Source organism: Struthio camelus, chromosome 6 (genome assembly GCF_040807025.1).
Source record: "Struthio camelus isolate bStrCam1 chromosome 6, bStrCam1.hap1, whole genome shotgun sequence".
Taxonomy (NCBI): Eukaryota; Metazoa; Chordata; class Aves; order Struthioniformes; family Struthionidae; genus Struthio; species Struthio camelus.
The window spans coordinates 21,790,700-21,813,604 of record NC_090947.1 but is presented as its reverse complement, the minus strand read 5'-3'; the positions used below and the strand labels follow the sequence as shown (position 1 = coordinate 21,813,604).

At 36.5% G+C, this 22,905-nt stretch overlaps 1 protein-coding gene across 1 annotated transcript in view; it reads right to left on the bottom strand.

The window, feature by feature from the left end:
- OLA1 (Obg like ATPase 1) overlaps nucleotides 1-22,905 on the bottom strand; it is a 108,817-nt gene that overhangs the window by 45,343 nt on the left and 40,569 nt on the right. Inside the window, exon 5 of the mRNA XM_068948555.1 lies at nucleotides 7,157-7,332. Coding sequence (XP_068804656.1) covers nucleotides 7,157-7,332 — 176 coding nt within the window. The remainder of the gene's footprint in view (nucleotides 1-7,156; nucleotides 7,333-22,905) is intronic.

Here is a 22,905-nt window from a genome sequence, read left to right as displayed (position 1 = left end):
TAGATCACATTTTCCAAGTGTTAGGTGCTTAAATAAGTTGTAGCAGCTGAGTGCAAGAAAGAGAAAGAACAAGTCAGGTACTGCATCAACTGGAGTGACAACGAGCTGTTCTGCAGTACAAAACAATGAATGTCTAATCTCTTACAATTCCCTTACTCACCAACTTTAATAAAAACACAATGGGAGAAGTAATGGATTGAGGACAAGTGTATTATCCTTTCTTTTATTCCGCACCTTTTAACAGGGCCAGTACAAGCTGCACATGATATAAGATTTGCTCAGGGTGAGATGCCAATAATGTTTATGCACCACTGCAAATACTTTCACCCAAACCGTTCTACAAGCATTCCAGGCAATGCACTTAGTGTTAATACTCCCAACATTCCCCACTGTAGGCTAGCCTTGTGGGATCTAAGACTTCATACTTAAAAGGATATATTCACCTGCAGCTTCCCAAAGAAAAAAGCAGACATGAATACAGAAAGCAGTATATCTACAAGTGATTATTTCTAGCATTTCACATTTCCTGGAATTCAGGATAGGGAAATTGTACTGAAAAGAAAAACTACACATCTTCTGTAGAAACCCCCTAACCTTTTCAGGCTGAGTTAGTCTACGCACACTTATTTACAAACAAATCCATGTGTGAATGTATTCCAAAAGTGAATTATGCCAAATGAGAAAAAGGTGTCTTTTTTTCTCCAGAACACATTCACTCCATTCAATATGAAGTTGTTTTGGAGTACGTAAATCCTACTTTAAAACGACACCATGGCTTGCTCTAGACATAGCCAGAGAGACATTCTTTGCAAGAGCAGCAATTGTAATCCACTATCGAAATCTACACAGGAAAGATCAGCCTTGACAGAAACTATTTAAGCACTGATTTCTCTTTGTCTACTGATAACATCAAAAGAAATCAAATACGTATTTACACATTATGCACTTGCACCTCAGGCTTCACTACCAAATAATGCACAAACACCTGCCATAGATATTTTCCTGTTATGTTCAAAATGTTCTTCAGAATGAACTTTAATTTCCTACAAATACCACATTAAGCACAGTAAATGGGTCCACTAAAGAGTTTAGGCATAATTACATGAATTAAGAATACAAATATTTTCTTGATTCCCAAAGATTTAAGTTACTAATTATAACAGAAAAGCCACTGGCAAATAGAATGTCAATAATACACATACAGCGCTCCACCTCGGGTGGAGCAAACTGACCTCACTAACTCTCCTCAAAAGGAGATCAAAGCATTTGATTAAAAAAATAAATTAAAAATAAAATTAAAAAAAAAAAACACTGTTCTTATCTTCAACCTGGAATGAAAGAAAGGTGAAAATTCCCAGCTGACATCATCAGTTAGACAAAATAAGAGTTCGTCCATCCGTGAGAAGTCTGGTGAACACTCGCAGTGCAAGGTCAGCAGAAACCTGTTCAGCACAACTCCATTTTGTCAGAACATTGTGGGAAAGGAAGATTTTCATCCTGTTTTCATCTAGTGTATTCATAATGAGAAGAAATGGAATCTACTGCATAAACAGCACAGAGCTTTATGCACAGAGCTAGTATCTCCCACATAGTACTGATAATTTTAATTGAAGAAAAGCATCTTTCAAATAGTTACTATATTACAAATAAATAAATCGAGACATTAAATGGAAGGGAGGAAGAAGGGAGAAGAGCTACTTAAAACATCACTAGGAAGTTTTTGATGACATGTTCATACTCTGTGGCTATGGTCAAGTCAATTATTAGTTCAACACCTATGGCAGTAACAAAACTTTTTTTTTTTTTTTTTTAAAGTTAAATGCGCATTAGATAGTTTTGCTGCCATTAAATTAAAACAGGGTCTTCGCACTGTTTTCTTCATAATTCCAATTATTTTTGCTCTAAAAATTGTGTTGAATTCCAAAAACTAATCTATTTTAAAGTTGACAGACTTTAACAATGGAATTTAGATATCTCACAGAACTTGGAAAAACATCCTTTCAACTGAAAACTGGAAGTTTAAGTACAGTGGACATTGATATCGACCTATTGTAAAACCTCCCTTTCAATGGAAAATTGGAAGCTCAAACACAGTGGACATTGATACTGACCTGAAGATCTCGTATACCTATCACTGAAGTCAATAGTCTGTGTGAACTCAACTGCAAATAATATTCTTGTGGTCAGCTATATAAAACATGATACCACTACTGCTAAGAACTAGTCTGTGTTGGAATTGAAGATTTGGTGCAGTAACAAAGGCAGGAATAGCTGTTATGAGAGGGTCAATCTCTAGAGTCACACAGGAAAGATAATGAAACAGAAATCCAGTAATAACGTTCACTTAACTGTATTACATTGTATCAACCTGAAGACTTCCTGAAAGTCCCATAAATCAAAAAACATATTTTAAAAACAAGTTTTGAAATTGAAGTTCCATAAATTTATACATGATACTTTAATTTGAACTCTCCTGCTACACGAAGATGACAGATGAATAATAAGCTAATAATAAAGTTTAACTCAACCTCTTTCTCACATGTCTCTGTAGAAACCAACACAGACAGACTTAAAATATCAGATCAGAACTGCTCTGATTGCTTTCTGAAATGATACTTGCACTACTTTAATACATGCAAATAACAGGGGAATTTTTGTTCTGTAACATCTCTTTAGAAGGTTAGAGCAAAAACAATATTTAAAGGTATACTGAATCTGAAAGAATAGTACCCTTAGTAAAAGCAGAGTCATTTCTAAGAACCTAGTGAGAACTCTGGAAGAACATATAAAATTATATCTGTAAAGGAAGCTATTCCAAGTCTATGCCAACACTATATGTTGCTGATTTTGGACCATATCGTGTCATCGATTTTTAGGTAGAACTTGAAAAAGATTTCATTGATGGCTCCTTAACAGCAGTTGGCTATTTTATATCTGCTGACAGGGGATTGAGAAATCAATTCTCTGAGAGGCAGCATGAACATTTAACACGGTATTCAACTGCAAAGCCAGGTCACTGTACAAAGCTGAACTTACTAACTGTATGCAATGTGGTCTTACAAGAAGAAAAATGATAATTAAGAAGTTAGAAGATAGCTGCAAGGCAGGCAATCAAACATGCTTCTAGATCTCAGACTTTAAAATGCTGACTGATACTGATAATTTTATTTCTTTTTTTTTTCTTTTTTCTTTTTTTTATTTCTTTTTTTTTTCTTTCTCTTGAAGATTTCAGACTACCAAGTTACAGTTGTGGAGGCTTACTAATAAAGATGATCTTCTAAAGCAGACAATTCAGATTTATGAAAGAAGAAGAAATGACTTCTACTTTCAATTAGGGTCCATGAACCACACAGTAAAGTCCCCTTTGATGCCAGCATAAGTATACACAGGTCACTCTAAGATTACAGTCTTTTTGAAATCAGTAACTTTTCCTTAGCTTTCATATTAAGCTTATCATTACATTCAGCCAATGAAAAAACATACTTGACTAAGATCAATACCATTTCTTTTCTTTCCTTATCTCCTTCTTCCTTCCCTAACCTTACGGTGTTTCTCCTCAATAGATCTCAAAGTGCTTTCAAAAAAGTGGAAAGAAATGAAAAATGCAATTCTAGTGCTAGATGTTTTTGTTCAACAGGGTAAGGAAAGAAAGTAAAAGGTTAGAAAGCGATATGGGTAAAAAAGCTTTCAATATTTTGATTTGAATGAACTACAGAACTTATGAAAATCTCAACTTGTTAAAATTCCTGGGAAAGCGTATTTACCTTAAATCCCCCCCCACACACACTCCCCACCCCCACCTCCCAAAAAAAGGATGAGTAAAAGAAAATAATGAAAAAGAAAGGGACAGACTGGAATTTTAACACTGTGGCATTCTTGCTTGGTTTTGAAGAAATGGCTACAAATACTAAATTATTTCCTCGTAAACTCCTAGTTTTTCTGAAAGGCAAAATAGCTGTGAGCACTCAGAAAACAGACAGGCCAGAGCTGTTTATTGCACACCTCTGTTATGGGAAGAATATATTAGTAGCAGCAACAAATAATCTAACAAAGGTAAATCCAGAAGACTCCCTGACTCATCTTACCAAGAGAACCTGTTTGAAAAACAATCCTCAACAAAATTTAAGTCTCTACTACCATCTTTTGGAAAGAGGAAGCTTTTGAAGGGAGGCCTCTGGGAGAGGCCACATGGAAATAATATCACAAATAGTGTTACACAGGAAACTCTCTTCATGCCTAAAGTTCATCACAAGAATAACTTGTGGAAGGAATAGCTAACTCCAAGATGAAACAAATCAGTAAAGTGTAAAAAAAAAAAAAAAAAAAAAAAAAAAAACAAACCCACACCACCCACACCACCACACACACTAACCAAAAATTCTCTTAACTTTTGGCTACCAAAGTCAGGGAGGTTAATCTTTAACTAATTCTCACACATCTTTTACGGTTTCTCTCCTTGATCAGTAAGTCGCTAATTGCACATTTCTTTATATACTAGACAAATGCAACCACCAGCAGCCTTCTCTGGTATATAAACAAAACATTAAAGGAAAAAAGCCAAAAAAGTAGTATAGGAGTTCCAATGACTAAACATCTAAATAAACCCAACCAGTGGCTGGAAAAGCCAGAGAATTGCTGCTTAGGACTGCAAAAGTCTATTTGCAGAACCTGTGTAGGCCTGAGGATTGATTCATCAGCAAAAGAAAAGTATCCAGAGTTTTCACAGACCTTTAACAACGAAACGACGGTCCATCTTGGTAAGATCTACTGTCTTTCTTACCACTTAAGCACACAAGTCAAAGGAAGATAAGCAAGCAGGTCTAGGATCAGCAGGACCCAAAAGACCGGATTCCCTGCAGCCCTTCCCTGTGCAAGTTCTCTAGCGCCTGTAGAGAATCGAGTTCCTACTTGCAGCCTTTGTCTCAAAGGGAGCATTAACGTCTCTCTCTTCTGCTCAGGCACTCATTGTCATGGAACAAAGGAATTTAATACCTTTGAAACCTCTATTGTCTTTGACAAACTCAGCTGAAACTGGGTCAAGAGCAACAGATGTTACTGGTAATAGAACTGGCAGAGCAACATGACTTCAAGAACTTTGTGTTTTCTGTGCACGGGCTTGCAAAGATAGGCTTTAAAAAAAAGGAATGACTGGAAATATGAATTACAAACACAACATGACTAACTAACTTTGAGAGCTTAACTACAGTGTAACTAAGCATTAGGAGATTGAAAGAAGTGGCTAAGAAGAGGATAAGAAACTATGCTGGAGAAAGATTAATAACGGAGATTTCAAAGTTTTACTTAATTCATTTAAACTGCATTTGTAGATTTGAGATTTTAATTTACCATCTCCCTTGATTCTAGAACAATCTGTCATGTTTTGTCATTTCAAATACGTATCAATTCCTATAGTTGTAAAATGAGTAGGAGTAGCTCTGCTATACAACAGTAACAGTACCTACCCATTAAACTTACTGGATGGCCAATGAGAATTCTATAAAAAAAATACACTTTGGTTATGTGCCTCCTTGCAATCACAGGAAGGGGTTGACTTCTCCGCAGCAAAGGAAGAACACAGATCACAATACGGAACCCTCACAGCATTCAGACAAGTGCGTTCAAAACCTCGGTAAGAGCGTTTCCACCAAGAGCCACAAGGCTGTTTCCAAAGACGGTCACATAGGAAAGTAAATAGCAGCAGCTCCAGGCTGGAGCAGAAAAGCATTACAATCTTCTTCATTTTTGTGATCTCATATCAGAAGTAAATTTTAGCCTTAGGCTGAGAGGTTGCAGGCTGAACTCTGAAATTGCTAACTACGGACAGGATTTTCACTTGTTTTTCTTTAAAAAGAATTAAAAGGTGAAAGACTGCGTGGACGTTCTATGAAACTGTAGGTGTAAGCCGCGCTGTTCCTCTAAGCAGGTGCAACCTTTTGTAAAAGACAAGAATCACCACCCCTACGTACCCAAGACTGGGTTGACAGGTGTCAGATAAGACCTTAAAGGAAGCATACCTCCTATCTCTCTGTGCCTTTGTGAAAATCTTCAAGTCACCCAGCAGTAGCTTTTTTTTTCTGGCTTGGGCCAATTACAGAATAAAATACTTTTTAGATGAAGGCTAGTTCTTCTCCAACAGAAGTTACTAAGGAAGCGCTCTTAAACACAATGTCACGAAGAGGAACATCTCAGAGAGATGTTCAGTTCCACTTCCTATTCTTCAAACCCCAGCTAGGGGCAGCAAATTTTAATTGTACTTCAACACTGAAACTAAAACAACTGCACTGATATGGCAATGTTTTTCTTATCACTTGTTTTCTAAAAAGCCATGGGGGAAAACAGTATTTTCTACATCTTAGTTGCTAAGCACAGATGGTCTGTTTCCACATTGGTATGCTGTTGTAATAATTAAAGAATATGCTTTATATACTACCAGAAATACCAGCAGAATATTAATGAAATAAAGACAAATTAATGACTGAACTAGTGGCAAAGTGTAGTAGACTCAAAAGTCTACTTTTGTGAAGTAGTTAAATAATCATTTAAAAAAACACAAATTTATGATGATAACTATTATATATCTCTACTCCACAAAAAGATACCCCTACTATCCTGTCATAACTGAGCTCATTTAAACAGCTTTCTCCAACAACATTCAAAAGTTAACTAGCAGCCACTATTTAACATGCATTAAAAGCCATGAAGTGCACCCACAGCTATCAAGAAGAAAGTATTTACTTGGTGGCTACTAGGAACCATATTATCAACATCAGATCAACATCAGATCAGAGCTTAACAACAGAAATAATTCAGAAGTGATCACTGAACTTTGAATTCAAACTAAACCTTTGATGCAAGTTTGACAAAGCAGTGGCAAGTTTCATATAAACAGCATGTCAGCAAGAAACTAAGAGTTAAACCAACAAAAGACAATTAGCTTTATCAGTGTAATCTTATGCTGCCAACAAAGGAAATAGCTTATTGCAATAATTTTACAACTCAGTATAATATTTACCTTAAAATATAGACAAAAATAGGAGTAGTGTTTTGTATTATCCACACAGGAGATCACAAATGAAACAACAATAAAAAAAAAAAAATCAATGCAATACGGAGAGTGCTTAATAGCCTACTTTTTTTTTTTTTTTTTTTTACTTACATATTCAGGTTTTAATTTCTTGTCTCCTCCTCTCACAGCTACTTTTTCTAGCTTGTCTATAGCCTGCATGATCAGTTCCTCATCTTTAAGTCTAAGTTCTTCATGTATTATTTCAATGTCACGAACAGGATCTACACTTCCTTCAACATGAGTGATATCATCATCTTCAAATGCTCCTAAAACAAAAGAACACTTAAATTACATATTAAACCAAAAAGACAGGAAAAAAAATATATATATAACAGACTATTAAGAGTCACAGGCACCTGAGAAGAAAAAGAAAAGTCAGCAGGTCTGTCCTACTGCCAGTATACAAGAGTTAACTGCAGTATTTTATACCATAAAAAATTTAATATGTTAATTTATATATTAACTTCAAAATCCAAAGATCTATACAGGTACCTACAAAACACAGTGTTTTGCCATTTCACTTAACAAGTTTAACGCATCTTTGAGAGTTTTTTCTAAATAGGAACAGACTAGAGCACCTTCTGGAAAACTGGTACCTATCCTCACCTATCAGTGGCAAACATGGTAGCCCAATTCAAAACCGTTAAATATTTTAATATATGCAGTAATGACTAAAAGACTCATGGAAAGAAAACCTTACAGATCATCCTGGCAACCCTCACTGGCTCACCAATTTTATACATTAAGGGGAAAAAAAAATAGAAGAAGTTCTAGACAAAGAATTCTGAAGTTCTGAACGACTCTTAGTGTTTCCAAGGGAAACGGGGTTTAGAAAAAACAAGGCCTGAAATCATCTGGCAGACCTCTTCCCTGTTTCAATCTACTTTATCACTGTGGTTCTGACGGTGATTAGATAATGAACCACTCAGACACACAATTTACACAGCAGCTAATTTCACCGGCCTGATTTGAGGGTATGGTTTTTAGGGGGCCATCAAAGAAGCAGATGAAGGTGCATTTGTCATGTATGAGTGACAACCATTCACACTATCTGAACAAAATGGTGCTGGCCCTTATTAGAAACACATGCTATTATCACATATTTAAAGTGCAGTTGAAGCCATAATTTCAAATTGCCAACTGGAAACATAAGGGTAAAACAACCAGATATTACTGAAGCATGTGTGCTGACTTCATGCCCTTCTGAAGACAATCTGGAAACATAATTCAACTCGGATTTAAATTATCACATAAGCAGCATCACGAAAAAATAAATTTAAAAAGCAATAAATATTTTTATTTTAAAAATATTTGTTAACAATTTTGAACCGTTTATTACTTCTTCCTGGATCAATTTTCAGAGTATTTGTATGCCTTACAAATCCTGTAACCTAACAGACATGGCTGAGAAATAGACGATTAAAAGAATCTTATTTTAATATTACCAAAATTAAATTAGATTGATTTTATGGGGGGCGGGGGGAGAATAAACAAAACAATAAAAAAGGCATTTCTTGTACTGAATGTAACATAGAAAAAGGGTGAAATATGAACAATTCCTTAATTCTATTGACAAATCAAAAGTTAGTATTCTCTCATCATGCCCATCTTCAGTTCTGTCTTTCCTTGTAAGTTACTGAAAACAATGGTGTCAGAAATGATGACACTTTACATCAAAACACATGGTACACAGGTTAAAAACATTGTTCAAATACAGTCAAATGTCAAAATCATTTTCACATAAACTTATGAAAAGTCTCTGAAGAAGTGACTACACAAAGTTTCCTCCCTTCCTGCCATGAGCTCTCCTGGAAGGAAAAGCAGCTCAGTGAGAGATGCAACTCTGAATAGCGATGCTGGTAGCGAAGGGAGAACAGGCTGCTCTCTGGCAAAACAGAAACCCATCACACTAACCCAGACTGACACAAGGCAAGTAAGGCAGAGATACAGTACTCTTTGCCTTCCCCATACCTCCATGCCAAACCCAGCAACGGGACATAGGCTGCCTGGATGAACTAACAGAAGGAGACACCATGCTACAGATCTGTTCTAATTTACAAGGGAAGTACTGAATAGAACCAAGAACAGTAAGTAGAAAGATGCTGCTGTACAGATGTAAGAAAACTCCCCCCCACCTAGCCAGCCTTCTCACCAGAAGAGTAGTATTTATGCAGCTAAAGAAGTGCTAAGTTTATCTTTCTTCCTCGTATTAAGAAAAAAATGCTTGCTACCAATCAGTATCTAGATGGTACATTCTGGAGTTGTCTACATCATCTTTCTGCAAGGGGTGGGGAAAAAAAAAGCTGTGTATTCATCCAAAAACAATTATTTCAAAGTTATTCCATCCCTACAAAAATAAAACAATACATTTTATCTTTGCTCTCTTCTCAGCCTTTTAACCCATGGATATTCCAACCATTCAATTAAAGTTTTTCTTCAAATCTCCTCCTCCAATCAGTCTTCATGATTATACCCAGCAGCTCTGCTGCAGCTCGTTTCAGCAGCATTAGTGACAAGAGAGCCGTGTCTGGCGACAGGCAGTTGCTCGGTCAGGTAAGGAGGAGTCTTCTCCAAGGTGCTGCTGATTTCCCATTTCTATGCAATGGTTTAGCTTTGCCTCCTCCTCCTTGTGCATTTCTTGACTCTTCTTATGGAAGAAATGGGGACTAGTTGCATGTTCCATTAAAACACTGGATTTTGAGCTTAAGTTTTCAATGCCGCATTTAGAGGAAAATCACGTTTTCTTTGCTTGGAAAGGACATAACCTATCAACAGGTGTGTTGATAAAAGCTCATGCAATTCCCTTCTAAATAAACTGGAAATCAATTAAATTGATCATGGCAGGTATTTTTTAAGTTATCAGGAACATTCAGAGGAAATAAACGTAAATCTTTTCCTATTGAGATAATCACAATCCATTAAGAAAATGTGTAGGTATAAGATTTTGCGCACACCAAAGGCCCTCAAACCGGACTAAATATCCATGTTTTGGCACAAATTGAGGGAGTCTTCTTTATAAGCAACAGGCATTGAGCTTTTTGTGAACCTCTTGTTCAGGGTTTAGCAATACTAATTTCAGTTAACCAACTTAAAACAGAACAGCCTCTCAGCCCAGTGATTCAAAGATTATCCAGAAGTGAGACAGAAGGGATATCCAAGCAGGAAGAAAGAGCGAGTGAGCACGAGAGAGAGAGAAAGAGAGCAGGAGAGCTAAGAGAGAGCAAAAGAACAAGTCAGCAAAAGTGAGAGCACACGTGAGAGAGAACAGACATGCGAGAAAGACTTCAATGATCGAAGAACCTTAGTTATAACTTCATTTTAATATCTATGCAGGTCCTCATGTGGCTGTTATGCCAGTCTCAAGCTTAGTTTGGAATGACAGACTAGCATAAATCACATTTAGTACTGCAGGGAATCCAATTCTGGCCTGTAGAACTGGATGTAGACTTATTCAAGGATATCAGTAACAAGAATTGGTGGTAACCTTAAGAATTAGGCACTACTTGAGAAAAGAAACCTCTTGGAAAAGGGAAAAGCCAAGTTGTGAGAAATTAACAAAGTTATGTTATTAAAATAATGTTTTACCCAGTCCCTGGTTTATAAAGCATAGTCCCATATTAAAAAAGTAGTAATAAAAAAAGGAGTTGTAAAATTGATTCAAGAAACAGGACACAGCAGAAAATAAGTGTATATTATTTGCAATTTTCATCTTCATAGAATGTAAATAAGAACTGTAATATTAATCTACAAATATTCCTTAATATAGAGTGTTAACAGTATATTCCTATTTATCAATATGCCTCTTTGCCTGTGCTATATTAGTGACTGAAATTCCTCAGTCAAGATCTTTTACTCCCTTTTATTAGGAAACATGATATGAATCCCCCAGCATAAAGGGCAACAAAACAGAAAGCTGAAAGGCTCTATTTTAAAATATAATGAATAGGGTACGGAGAATGGCATCACTGTCCAATTAAAGATAGGTGGCAACTCCTGTATGATGAACAAGAAGATAGGCAAGGTGGAGACAGGCCATGAACTTTGAGTCAAGATAAGTAGTTGGTATCCAGCATTATGTTGAAAAGAATCTTGTTGAAAATAAAAAGGACTACTAAAGTATGCTGAATGGAGGATGGCAGGATGTAGCAATAAATTGAGATGCACGATAAGAGCCAAACAGATTAGAATTTCAGTTTTCTGTAGAAACACATGACATGAGGCTTCCTCTTCCTTGTATTTGGCAAATACGAGGGACCTTTCCAAGGTCTGAAACAAGTCTAAAGACTATCCTTCTGCAGCATACCTGCCCCTCTCAGGTTAGGCAATTGCCAAGCATTGCGGCCTAGCACCCAAACCAGAAAGCAGCAGCAAGTAATATAAATCTGGTTTAACTGGCTTTACGCCGTCTTAGAACTCCCAACGTTTTTCCCAGTAACCCTCCTGGAAAATATCACTGCCTCAGAAGACAGATAGTTCAAACCCTAACTTATCTTTTAAATAATATTCCATATTACCTTCCAGAAGGGAAAGTTGTCATGAAAAATTCAAATTTCAGCAAAAAAAAAGAACCCTGATCTAACAATGCCATTTTATTTTATTTACTTATTATTTCCATAAAAATTAATAAAGATATTAAATATGAATTTTTCCAAAACGGGCTATACTACTTTATCCTCCAGACTCTATGGATAACTCTATAGATTCATTCTGAAATGAATACCATGAAAATCTATTGTTCTTCCCTTGTCTTCATCAACTGCATTTGCTTTTAGAAGAGAAGGACTCAATATTTCTCAAATGTTATCCAAACCACAGCACCTCATTTTTGTCCGGTTCCTACAGCCAAACTACGTCTGTGCTCCGAAACTGGAACATCTTCCTTCTATAGAAGGCTATACAATACTATCGTAACAGAAAAAAGGAAATAGTTTACTATACAGAGAAAAAAAAAAACAACCATGTATATCAAGTAGGCATCAACTCAAGAATCTTCCCAAAGCAGCATTTTCTTGTCAACAATGCAGAGACCTGACTGAAAACCCTTGGGGAGGGGGAGGAGGGGAAATCAAAGTGATGCCCCTATTCTCCAGGGCATTTATAATAAGATGGGGTAGAGAGTCAGGGAGGGTGAGGGGGGAGCAATTCTAGAGAATTTGAGCTATGTGAGTAAGAACAGCATATTGATGAAAATTACGTATACAGCAATATAGAAAGGTCAGCAGAGTAGCTAAAACCAGTAATTATTATTTATGGTACAGATTATGATTCCTCCTGTGTCCAGTGTCCCCTACCAGAATTATAGTAGTCATCCTTTCAAAAGGAAGTTAGAATGGAATCCACCTCCCTTCTTCCATGTTTTGAATATCTTAGCTATGATCCCTTTTTTAAAATAATCCCCCCAGAAAACGCTGATGGATCTGCATTTGAACAAGGAAGATATACCCCCTTATACTTCCTTTGGCGTTAAAGAACAAAAGACTACAGAATCAGGAACATCAAGCTTGCTTTAAGTAAATCAATCTGCTGAGGTAAAGTCCCATAACGTTTTAGTGGCATGCAGATATTGTTATTAAAAACAGGTAAATACTTTAGATAGGAAAGGAGTAAAGCATAATACAACAGGATTCATTTTGCAACTCTAACAGCATCAAAGCTAATTACTTAACCTGAAGTTACTAGAAAGGAGGAGCCCGGAAATTATGGTTGCCATGTCCATGTCCAGTTTACTCTTTTCTTGCCAGTGGGCCTGAGTCTAAAGGATTCTTCAATTTCAGGGAAGGATTCACCTTCAGCCATGCATGTTATTTGGGCTTTTGGGCCAACAGTGTGGTGAAGCAGTCTGGCTCTCTTACCTACAGCCAGAAGGGTAGAAGGGACTCTGCATGGGGTCCTACCCTTTGTTACTGCAGTCAGTGCACCTGCAGATCTCTAAGGTGAATCCATCTAGCAATGACACTTTAAATAAAGTTGTTCACATATAATAACAGAAGGAAAAAAAAATCTTTTAAAAGCTTCACTAAAAAAGCAATGCAGTAATAGCTGGCTCTGTCACTTTGCTTTCCGGATATACTAGATAACAAAGATCAGGAAAACGACGTGACCAGCTGGAGAAGATATGAAACTGGACTCGCTGGTATTTCCTCTGAGGAACAGCAGAACTACCTATTTGTCAAATCCTGATGGCAAGCAGGCCACGCAGACTACATTTTGTTTTCTTCACATGCGCAAGTAACAACAGATAAATATGTATACAGCACGGCAGTAACAAATGCCACTTTTTAAACACTATCATCTAACGGCATGCACATTTCTTTCCATTTCTTTCAAGAATCAGCTTCAAAATTCTTTGACAAAATTTACCTCTCAGCCTCCAGAGATTTTTGCATTGCTTATGTTATACCTGTCAAGATCTGATGACTGTATGTTATGTATTCATCTGAACAGAACCACTACACTTAGTTACAGGCTATCATCAACCAATTCATTCTCTTGCTAAAATCAAGTCATCCAATTACTCCTTGACTAATCAAGGCTGTTTTGGCTTTTTCTTTTTTCAAAAGGTACTCAACAGCATAAACAGTTCACTTACAAGAAATGGAAAGGGGCTAATCAGCAGAATTATTGTTTTGCTGCCACAATTTGCAGTATTTAAATGTAGCTGCTGATTGGACTGAAAGTTTTATGATATAGCATATAAAACTAGTTTGACACAAAAACGAAGCTGCCTATAGCCTAAACTTTATTGTTTTTATCTGCTCCAAGCTGCCACTGAGATGTTAAAAAACAAATCAAAATAACACTGCTAGGACTTACTTTATTCTGGTCCTAATTGCAATTATGGAAATTAATACATATCTTCAAGATTAATTCATATTTGGTATATCAGTTGCTTCATTTCTCTAATTACCCTTATCCTTAAAGCAAAACTGAACAAAATATTTGGCTAATACTAAGCACCCCATATCAGCGTTTTGGTACCGTATTTATTTATAAAAGGCACATAGCAGTGTTGGTATGTGTTATGCAGTAAGTAATTAACAGGGATACTGACAATTTGATCAGAATCTGAACTGCATCACAAGCTGAAATTCCCATCAGCATTAACTGACCAACCGCTTCTGTGAACAAGCTCTAAGAGAACATTTAGTAACAGAACCGAAACACAGACCTAGAAAAGAGTAACGGGGATACTTGCACCTCCTCTCTGGTATACCTTCAATGACTGTTATCAGAAAGAGCTGCTAGTCACAGACTGATACAGTACTTCGCCATATGGATACGCACATTCAGAAGCACTGAAACAAATGAAGCATTAATATCTACCTGGCACTCCGACAGTTTGTCTCCCTTCCAGCCCAGAGGGGCAGGAGGAGGGGACAAAAAGAAACTGAAGAGGGTAACTTGGGGGGGGGGAGCGGTTAGGAAGGGCATTAGGAACATGGCATTCCTTTGAGCTATCAAAAGAAAGAAGATTAAAAATGTAAAAAATAAAATAACTGTATAGAATATCTATATTTAGACTGGCATGACATGCTATCATCAGCGTTACGAAGATTTACGAGGAAAAAGATACAACTACCTGTGACTAAGGTACACGTAACGTTATAAAAATGTATTAAAACTTTGACGATTGTACGTTTTACTATGCATAATCAGGATTAGAAGAGCAAAGAGAATTATCAGAGTCAACACATTATACAGCTTCTTAAGTATGGCATGTGTTAACAAAGAATCAACAAATAAAGTAGGTTTAGTATGTTTTCCCTTGCAAGCCAATTTCAAGTAAAATTAATCACCTGTAACACAAACCTAATATTCCTTAAGCAGAATATTTTTCAGCGCAAGAAGGTGCACCTGCCTATTCCTTCAACATAAGCAAAATCAAGTATAAAAAACATTAAATAAAATGCCATAGTAAACCTTGACTTCTGAAGAAATAATTTTTTCAGACATCTTTTGTGGCTTTGTTTTGTGCCACAGCCCTTTAAGTTTTGTCTTCATAAAGCCCTAACTAGTTGTAATCATTTGCAGTCTAATTGTGGACATTTATCTGCTTTTCTTATGCATAGAACATAGCTATTAAAGCTGAATGGTGATGGTGTGAAGTATAGGTTAAATTGGGTGAAATTAAAGCAAATTACTCTGGGATGTGGAACTCTGAAAATAGAAACTGCCAATGATTTGCAACCCTCTTGATGATCAGCTTCACAGAACCCTAAATGACAAGAAAACTTACATATTTTAAAGTTAACTAGTTTTTTTTAAAATAATATGTATAAACGTATTTAAAATGCAAGCAGCCACTGTGGCAATAATTATTTTGTTTTACCTGCACTGTACTAACGTAAGAAAAGGTTTTAATTTTTATTAAAAACACTTGCTTTTCCTCTTAAGTTTAGCTAATTTTCAATAACAGAAAAGACGTTCAGAACACCAGTTGTAGCACTAATTACTTTGAACACAACATCATAGCTTATGCATACCATATGGCTACACACTCACAGGACAGCAAAAGCAGCTGCTTTGGGCTCTCTTGACTAGTGCCATACAATGACCCAAATTCATTACTTACCTATATAAAAGATAAGCAGCTACGTTTACCCTGCTGAGCACTAATGCTGCACTAGTCAAGAGAGCGCAAATCAAGCATCTTTCCCCCAAAGTCTGCAACAGTAGCTGAACGGAAGTCCATTTAATATCAAACCTATTGGGAGTACTTGACAAAAAAGGGCAAGCCTATTTCTGCACCAGTACACACTCAATGAGAGCGTGTAGCAGCAATACAGGATTTTAAAAGATGACTGCGGTTTCAACTTCCTGAGCATACAAAGAATTTGTATTTGCATAAAAGTGCTTGTCAATCAAGTACTTCACAAGGTCAGTACCAGATATGAGAAGTATAACCTCCATTGAAAAACTGAGGCAAAGCAATTCACTTAAGCACATGTAAAGTTAGCAGAAGAAACCACAATTCTGTTCGTAGCAGAAGCACTTTTAAAAGGGAAAAGATGTTACCAAGAAAGTAGTTACCAAGAAAGTAGCTCCAGTGATTTTATCTATCAAATCCTGTTGCAGAGTCCTTACACTTGAATCTGTATGACAAATATTAGTGATTTATTTCTGATGCAAAATGTGTTTACCTGCCATTGCTCTTTCATCCTAGCACCAGTGGGATGTAGTCAACACTCCACAGGCAAAACCTTCTACCTGCTGAGATTTGCTATCAAGTTGGTCACACTGGGTAAAGAACATTATTTGAAATCTGAAGCAATAAATCTTAGAACCCTTCACGCCTCCATTTGCAGAGGGCTCGCTCTGACTGCCCTTGATCGTATATTTGAAATACTATCACTGCACTCTCCACCAAATAGTGTTTGGTTACTCTTCACTAGGATATTCATGCAAACTTGCAACACACTTCTGTCCAGGCTCGCATCATGTGGTAATTTGCATGGATTCACTATCACAAGACATCAATGTAAAACTTTGAGACGGCTGACATACCACAAACTTTTTAAAAGAACAGAGAATTCCCTAGAAAAACTAGCCTCTTTGTTCTGATTTTTCCAAAACACAGTTGTGTCAATTGGAACAACAAGGGGAGTTTGGAACCTAGCCTGGATCACTGCAAAATTTCCAAAAAAACCTGAAAGACTGAGGAATGCTAACATTAGTTTCAGAGACAAGCACTCTTGTCAACCTGAGCTCAGCAATATTTTGCTTTATTTTCTATTCCAATGACTGAAAATCCTTCCTTTTGTGCATAACAGCCTTGAAAAGAGAAGCAAGGGAGCATCTCCACAGCATCACCCTCCATAGCGTGCACTTGCACGGCAGCATCTCTTGCATTAAGCACAGTATTCTCAGGAACATCTGGCCACAACAGTTACTGCGAAACTTTTACCAAGCCTCTGGTGCATGACAGATCCAGGCTGTTCATAGCAGACAGCGCTTCTGTCCAAAAGCGGACCAGAACTCATGTACTTGCAATCTGATGGTGTCTACACTATACAAAAAAAGTTCACAGGCAGAAGCAGTTTGCAAAGCAAGATGAAAAATAAGGCATTGCCCTTGACCTTCATTCCAGAAGCAGAGAGGAATTCAGAGGAACCCCCTCCTCAAATTAATCCCACTAAGTGGTTGTCTTCCTACACCTTGGCAAATCTGAACCTTTCAAGTAATCTCTAAAGAAGAGCCACATAAAATATGTTATCTTTATTCAACAAGATGATGGCAAAGACAACTGCCAAAAGTTTCAGGTTCAACAGTAAACAAAGCAAAAATTTCACGCATTATAGGCTAGCGATATACGCCCAAAGTCAAATGCAAACATTTACAACATGTCACATATAGTGACAGCTAAATTCAAATACACTATTGGCTTTCAGTGATGGTTCTTATTTTTAAACAAGTAAAATTATTAATTACATTCTCATATATATATTTGTGTACATATATGTAAATAAATATACAATGGTACATTCACATTACTTTCACCATCATCACCTCCACCTACATGCTGCATTTTATCCCCTTTTTTTGGGCAGAAGGTCTTTCTGGGCAAGGTCTTCTGCTTCAAGAACACACACTGTCAAGCTCTATGCTGTCAGTCTTAACTGGAATCCCTGAGGGTCACCATTACAAAAGTAATTGCTAACAATAACTGTCTTTTTAAGAAATTATGATTACACAGGTCAGGAACAGTTGCTACTGGCAGCCATCAGCAGAAACCCACATGGCAGTTTCACCTGGCCCCAAACGACCAGATAAACTACCTATGAATAATTAAAATATTTACTGTATGTCTGGGTCACAGATTGACTATGCCAAAGATGCAGAGATATTAAAAAACATTTAGGCCCTGAATTTTTTATTGATTTTGATATAGCACTGCATAATGCTTACCATGCCCGTACTCCAACCGGAACACTTCAAATCCTTAATGCTGCAACAAAGTCTAAGCTGTTAAACTAAGCCTATCTTGACTCCTGTGCAAAGCCAGCTCAACTCACTCTATTCTGCATTCTTCAGCACGTTGAACAGTTATTAGTCTTTGTAAAATAATGAACAGAGAATGAACACTTCAGTTCAGCACAGAACATAAAATGACAACCCTCTGGGAATCCACAATGAAGGGTATAAAAAGAAGAAAAACAAAGAATAGTTTCAGTAAGGCAGTTTCTCTTTAAAAATATTTAAAGCAGTATCTTAAGCTATATAAATACCTAGACAAAACTTAGTTATGAAAAGTTTTCAGCTACAATAGGTTACCTAACTGTTCCCAAATATTCTGAAACTTAAAATTACAGTGTTATAATTATGTCAAAACAACAAGAGTTGTACAAAACTGCCAAACTTTTCCTTTTGCAACGCTTTACAAATGCGATCAAAAATGGATTGTGCAATTTAGCAAAGTAAAAAAGGTTATGTTTACAGATGAGTTATTGCTTACAAAAAGTGTAGCTGAGCTCTTAGAAAAGAATGGTATTTAGAAGGTGTTTAAACTCAGTTCATCACATGTCAAAGAACCATATTCTATAGATCTGACTGCTACTCCTTTGAGGAGCTATTTCTTTGCACTACGCAGGTGAGGTAGAGTAAACGTAACATCAGGAAGGACCAAAGTATAACACAAGTGACCATTAATGAAGACTTGCACAAAAATTGTCTGTTCAGTGCCATTAGGTAAACATATGGCTTAAGTACACCAGTAAGGAAGTGCTGGATTGCTAACTGAATAACGTATCTTTAAAAACAAAAGCAACAGTCATCTCAGTAAGTTTACCTTATTAAAATAGTTACCTCATCGTACAACCTTCCTTCTGGATATTTTGGCCCTCATTCATAATGTAATTCATAAACTTAGAGAAATAGTAGTAGTAACTGTTCATCTGGATATCACCAGAGTAAATCCATTCAAAATTTTAAAAAGTCTATCTAAATTCTATTAATGGAAGTCCTATAGGCAATAACAAAAATCAAAACATTGAGAGGCAGCTTGTTCTTCATACATTTTGCACACGCAGTAATTGCTTTTCAACTAATTAACAGTTTGAGCACCTCACATAACGGAGCAGCTTTGGAATCGCAAGAAATTTGAAATGATCTTTTTCAAATACCTGAAATACTGAAAATAAAAGGTAATATACAATTTGCATCTTATTTTATGCTAGAACTGAGTGTGTGCAATGCTTCCTGTTCAATGTTCAAATGTTGATGCAACAGGTAACAGATAAAACTCAATATTTCAGATATTACTTCAAATGTTAGCCCTTTCCTCTTAAAAGCAAAAACCAAAAAACCAATGTAAAAACACCCTTCTAAAAGAAAACTGAGTATTTTACTTGCTAAAGACTGGCTGACTAGTTAGTCCACAAGAAGTTCAGAACTCACTCTTTTGTATATTATTTCAATGAAGTAAACCCTAACGCACTCGCTTTTCTTTCTAGTAACGTTTTGCTTCAGTGACAACTACATCCTGGAACATTTCGGTTGTGTTCTGTAACTATCTGGCACCATCTAGTAGCCACCAGTGTCTTCTGTACTAAATCCCATTAACAGAAACAACGGCAGGAGATGCTACTCAACAGACACGCAAGAAAAAAATACAATAATACAAACTCCTTTATCTGAATCCAATATCAAACAACAGTTTTGTAGTGAATTAGGTACAGACAGCTGTAGTCATTAACTAATTGTGTAATGAACAAATGCCTTCTGCCTTCCCTGAAAAGGCACATCAGATGCGTGCGCATATGTAGTTTTCAAAGTTAGTTATTACTAAAATTTGCCAGCAGATTCTTGATAAAAATGCATTGCTCTATACATGTATGCAAACCATTTAAGCTTATTCCTTTTCACTACCCTGGAAACATGCAAGTTAGAAACTACGAAACAAAACATACGCTTTGATTAACTTTAATCCTGGACGTGCAGGGTTTTTTTCCATAACTGTCTGAGCACTGTGCCTGGTAGGCCCCAAAAATTCTTTTGGGGGGAGGGGGTCCAAAACGAATATACTAAGGCCACCTAATCATGTTCCTGAGCTATGACTTGGTAGAAATCTTTCATTTCCAACATCACCATTTCTTTAATCTGCACATAAACATGAATACACAACCCCACCATTCTGCTCCTTGCAAAATAAATATATAAAGGTGACACCTTTGCAACATCTAGCCACAGCTTTTCAGGCTGAAAAGATTCTTCTCCTTTTACTTTAGATGTCAAATCCATCACAGAAAAAAAAAATTTGTTTTTAAAAAGACTTCCTCAATGAAGCAGTTCATTTCTCTGCCATTTAGCTCACTGTATTTTTACAAGCACCAGACTGAGCAAACTATGATTGAGAGAAGCCATCTTATGCACATTGCTGTTGTCCCACATCATTCAGAACAAACCTTTTTAGATCGTTAACTACCACAGGAGTGCTGATTACACAGGCACCAGCAATTTCCTAACCAATGACCACCTGAACAATGATGTGTTCAGCTTCTCAGACCCTGAAGCCTTTCAAAGGTGAATCATTTCACAGTTTGGAACTAGATCTCCATAGCAACTTCCCTTTGAGGGTTTTAGAATCACCATCCAGTAATTCTATGATCATCAAGCTCAACCATTCCCAATGGTTCTTTTCACAGCAGATGGAAAAGGAAGCCTTGAAATTTTACAGTCTATTTCAAGCAATTCATCTGGCAGCCTATTAGAATTCAAAATATTTCGACCTTCAATCACAAAGCATGTTATCTGAAGCTGTGGTGATCTCAAGTCAAGACAAGCAGACGTTTTAGTCTAATCATCCATGATGAGAAGAGACTGACAAAAACTCTTAATTCAACCACCATCAAAATGCTTATTTTAACTGCATGAAAGTCTTTCAACAGGCAATGAAAACACACCATGTACCATTTTATCACAACCTTCCATTCAAGGGAAATATGAATTCCGAATATTGGCATGGATCTTTGCACTCCCCGACTGCTTTTGAACAAATATCTGCTTCCTAAAAGTCAGTATAAAACCAATTTTACTACCTATTTTCAACAGCTGTCAAGAAAAATGATGGAAGCAACCTGCAATTAAACTTCCCTTAACTGAGTTTAATAATGCCATAAATAAGTTACTTATTGATGGATCCAGTTTGTTATAGGCATCTTCTAATAAATTCAAATCAATTAAGTCTGAGAAAATAAATACCAATTAAATCATGAAAGCATAGCACTGGTTAAGATCTTGAAGCAAAGCTCAGTTTCATGATAATCATAATCAGAGGGGGCTTAAAGTTTTTTTTTTTTTTTCCTTCTGTTCCCAATTCCCAACCCAATTCCCTCTGTTTAAAGTTAAATAAACATTTCTCCTTCTCTTAAATGTTTCAATCAACCACCAAAATAACCACAAGTACTATCACAGGCACAAGAGCTTTAAATCTTTTTTAGGTGAAGAGCTTTTCACCTAAAAGACTCAGATCGATTCATTCATGTTTTTATCATCCTTAAATACAAGTTAAATTCAACTGTTTAAAGTCTCAGTTATTCACTGTCTATTTTAATAACAGTGGTTTTTAAACTTCCTTTCCCCCCCCACCAAAAGATTTTTCTTTCCCAACCCCCACATAAATAGCTCCGTAAGGTTTTTATGTGTAACTTTAGAAACACTTTATTCTTGTTGCTGTATTTTCAAAGCATAGACAAAGCATCAAAATGCAGTTCTGAATATATTCAAATACAAGTTATTTGGTGACTGAAGAGTTCAGAAGAGTTGCAACTTTCCATATAAAAATGCCACAAATAGTATTTAAGAGGATCAACAGTAAGCTCAGGTTTTTTTTTTTTTTTTTTTTTTAAAAGGGGGCAGGGGGTAATTACCGTTTAGCGAGTTGTGAGTGAGGCTTTGATACTTAAAACAGCAGCAACCATGGTAAAACGTACTCACGTAAAAAAAGTACTCACTTAAAAGAAACAAAAGGGCCCACTCATAGCAAAGCCTCAATGTCCACTATAAATAGTAAAATAAGGGAAATTAACATTTGTGTGTGTTATTGTGTCTACAAATGTTATTTTCTTCGAATGAAAAAAAAAAATTTCTTCAGTGTTCCTAAGCACTTAGTTAACTGCAACAGCAGCCACAATAGGGACGCTCTCTGCAGCACTTAAAATGCCACATTTTATGAGGCTTCTGGGGGTGGGGGGCCCCTAAGCTGACCTTCTCTTCCAGGCATCCACATTGTTGAGCTACATGTACTGTCACCCTGCTTCAAAGAAAAACTCTTTAAAAGAGAAACTTACGAAAAACCTAAAAGAGCTTAAGAAGGATGCTTGGACTGCTAGTTCACTGAGCGTTAATATTTTGGGGAAGTCACTTTGAAAACATTGCTGTAAACGAGATAATTACCAAAATTTGGGGTAGGGGGAGGGAGTGCAGCACAATACAGGATCTGTCTCTATATATTTTCCACCATTTTCAAAGTTAGTTCATGATCAGAACTATATAGCTTCTTATACTGAACTTCTTGAAGATCTGAGGAGAAAAAGTATGTGAACATAACCACAAAATATAACTAGGGATGAAGCTAGAATTTAAGATCTAGTAAAGCAAATGGAAAAGTCATGCGTCAACTAAAAATGTAAACTGTTTATTTCTATCTACAGCCGACTGAAATAAATACTGATTTTATTCCAGCAATCTGAGAAAACAACATGGAAACACCATGGAAAAAAACTGTAGGTATTTAAAGCACCCTCTCCTGCAAAGACCAGAGATGAAGACAATTACACCAGAACAATATTAAAATTCTTAGTGGTTTCCAGCATTAAATCAGTTACGTCAATGGCTAATATAAA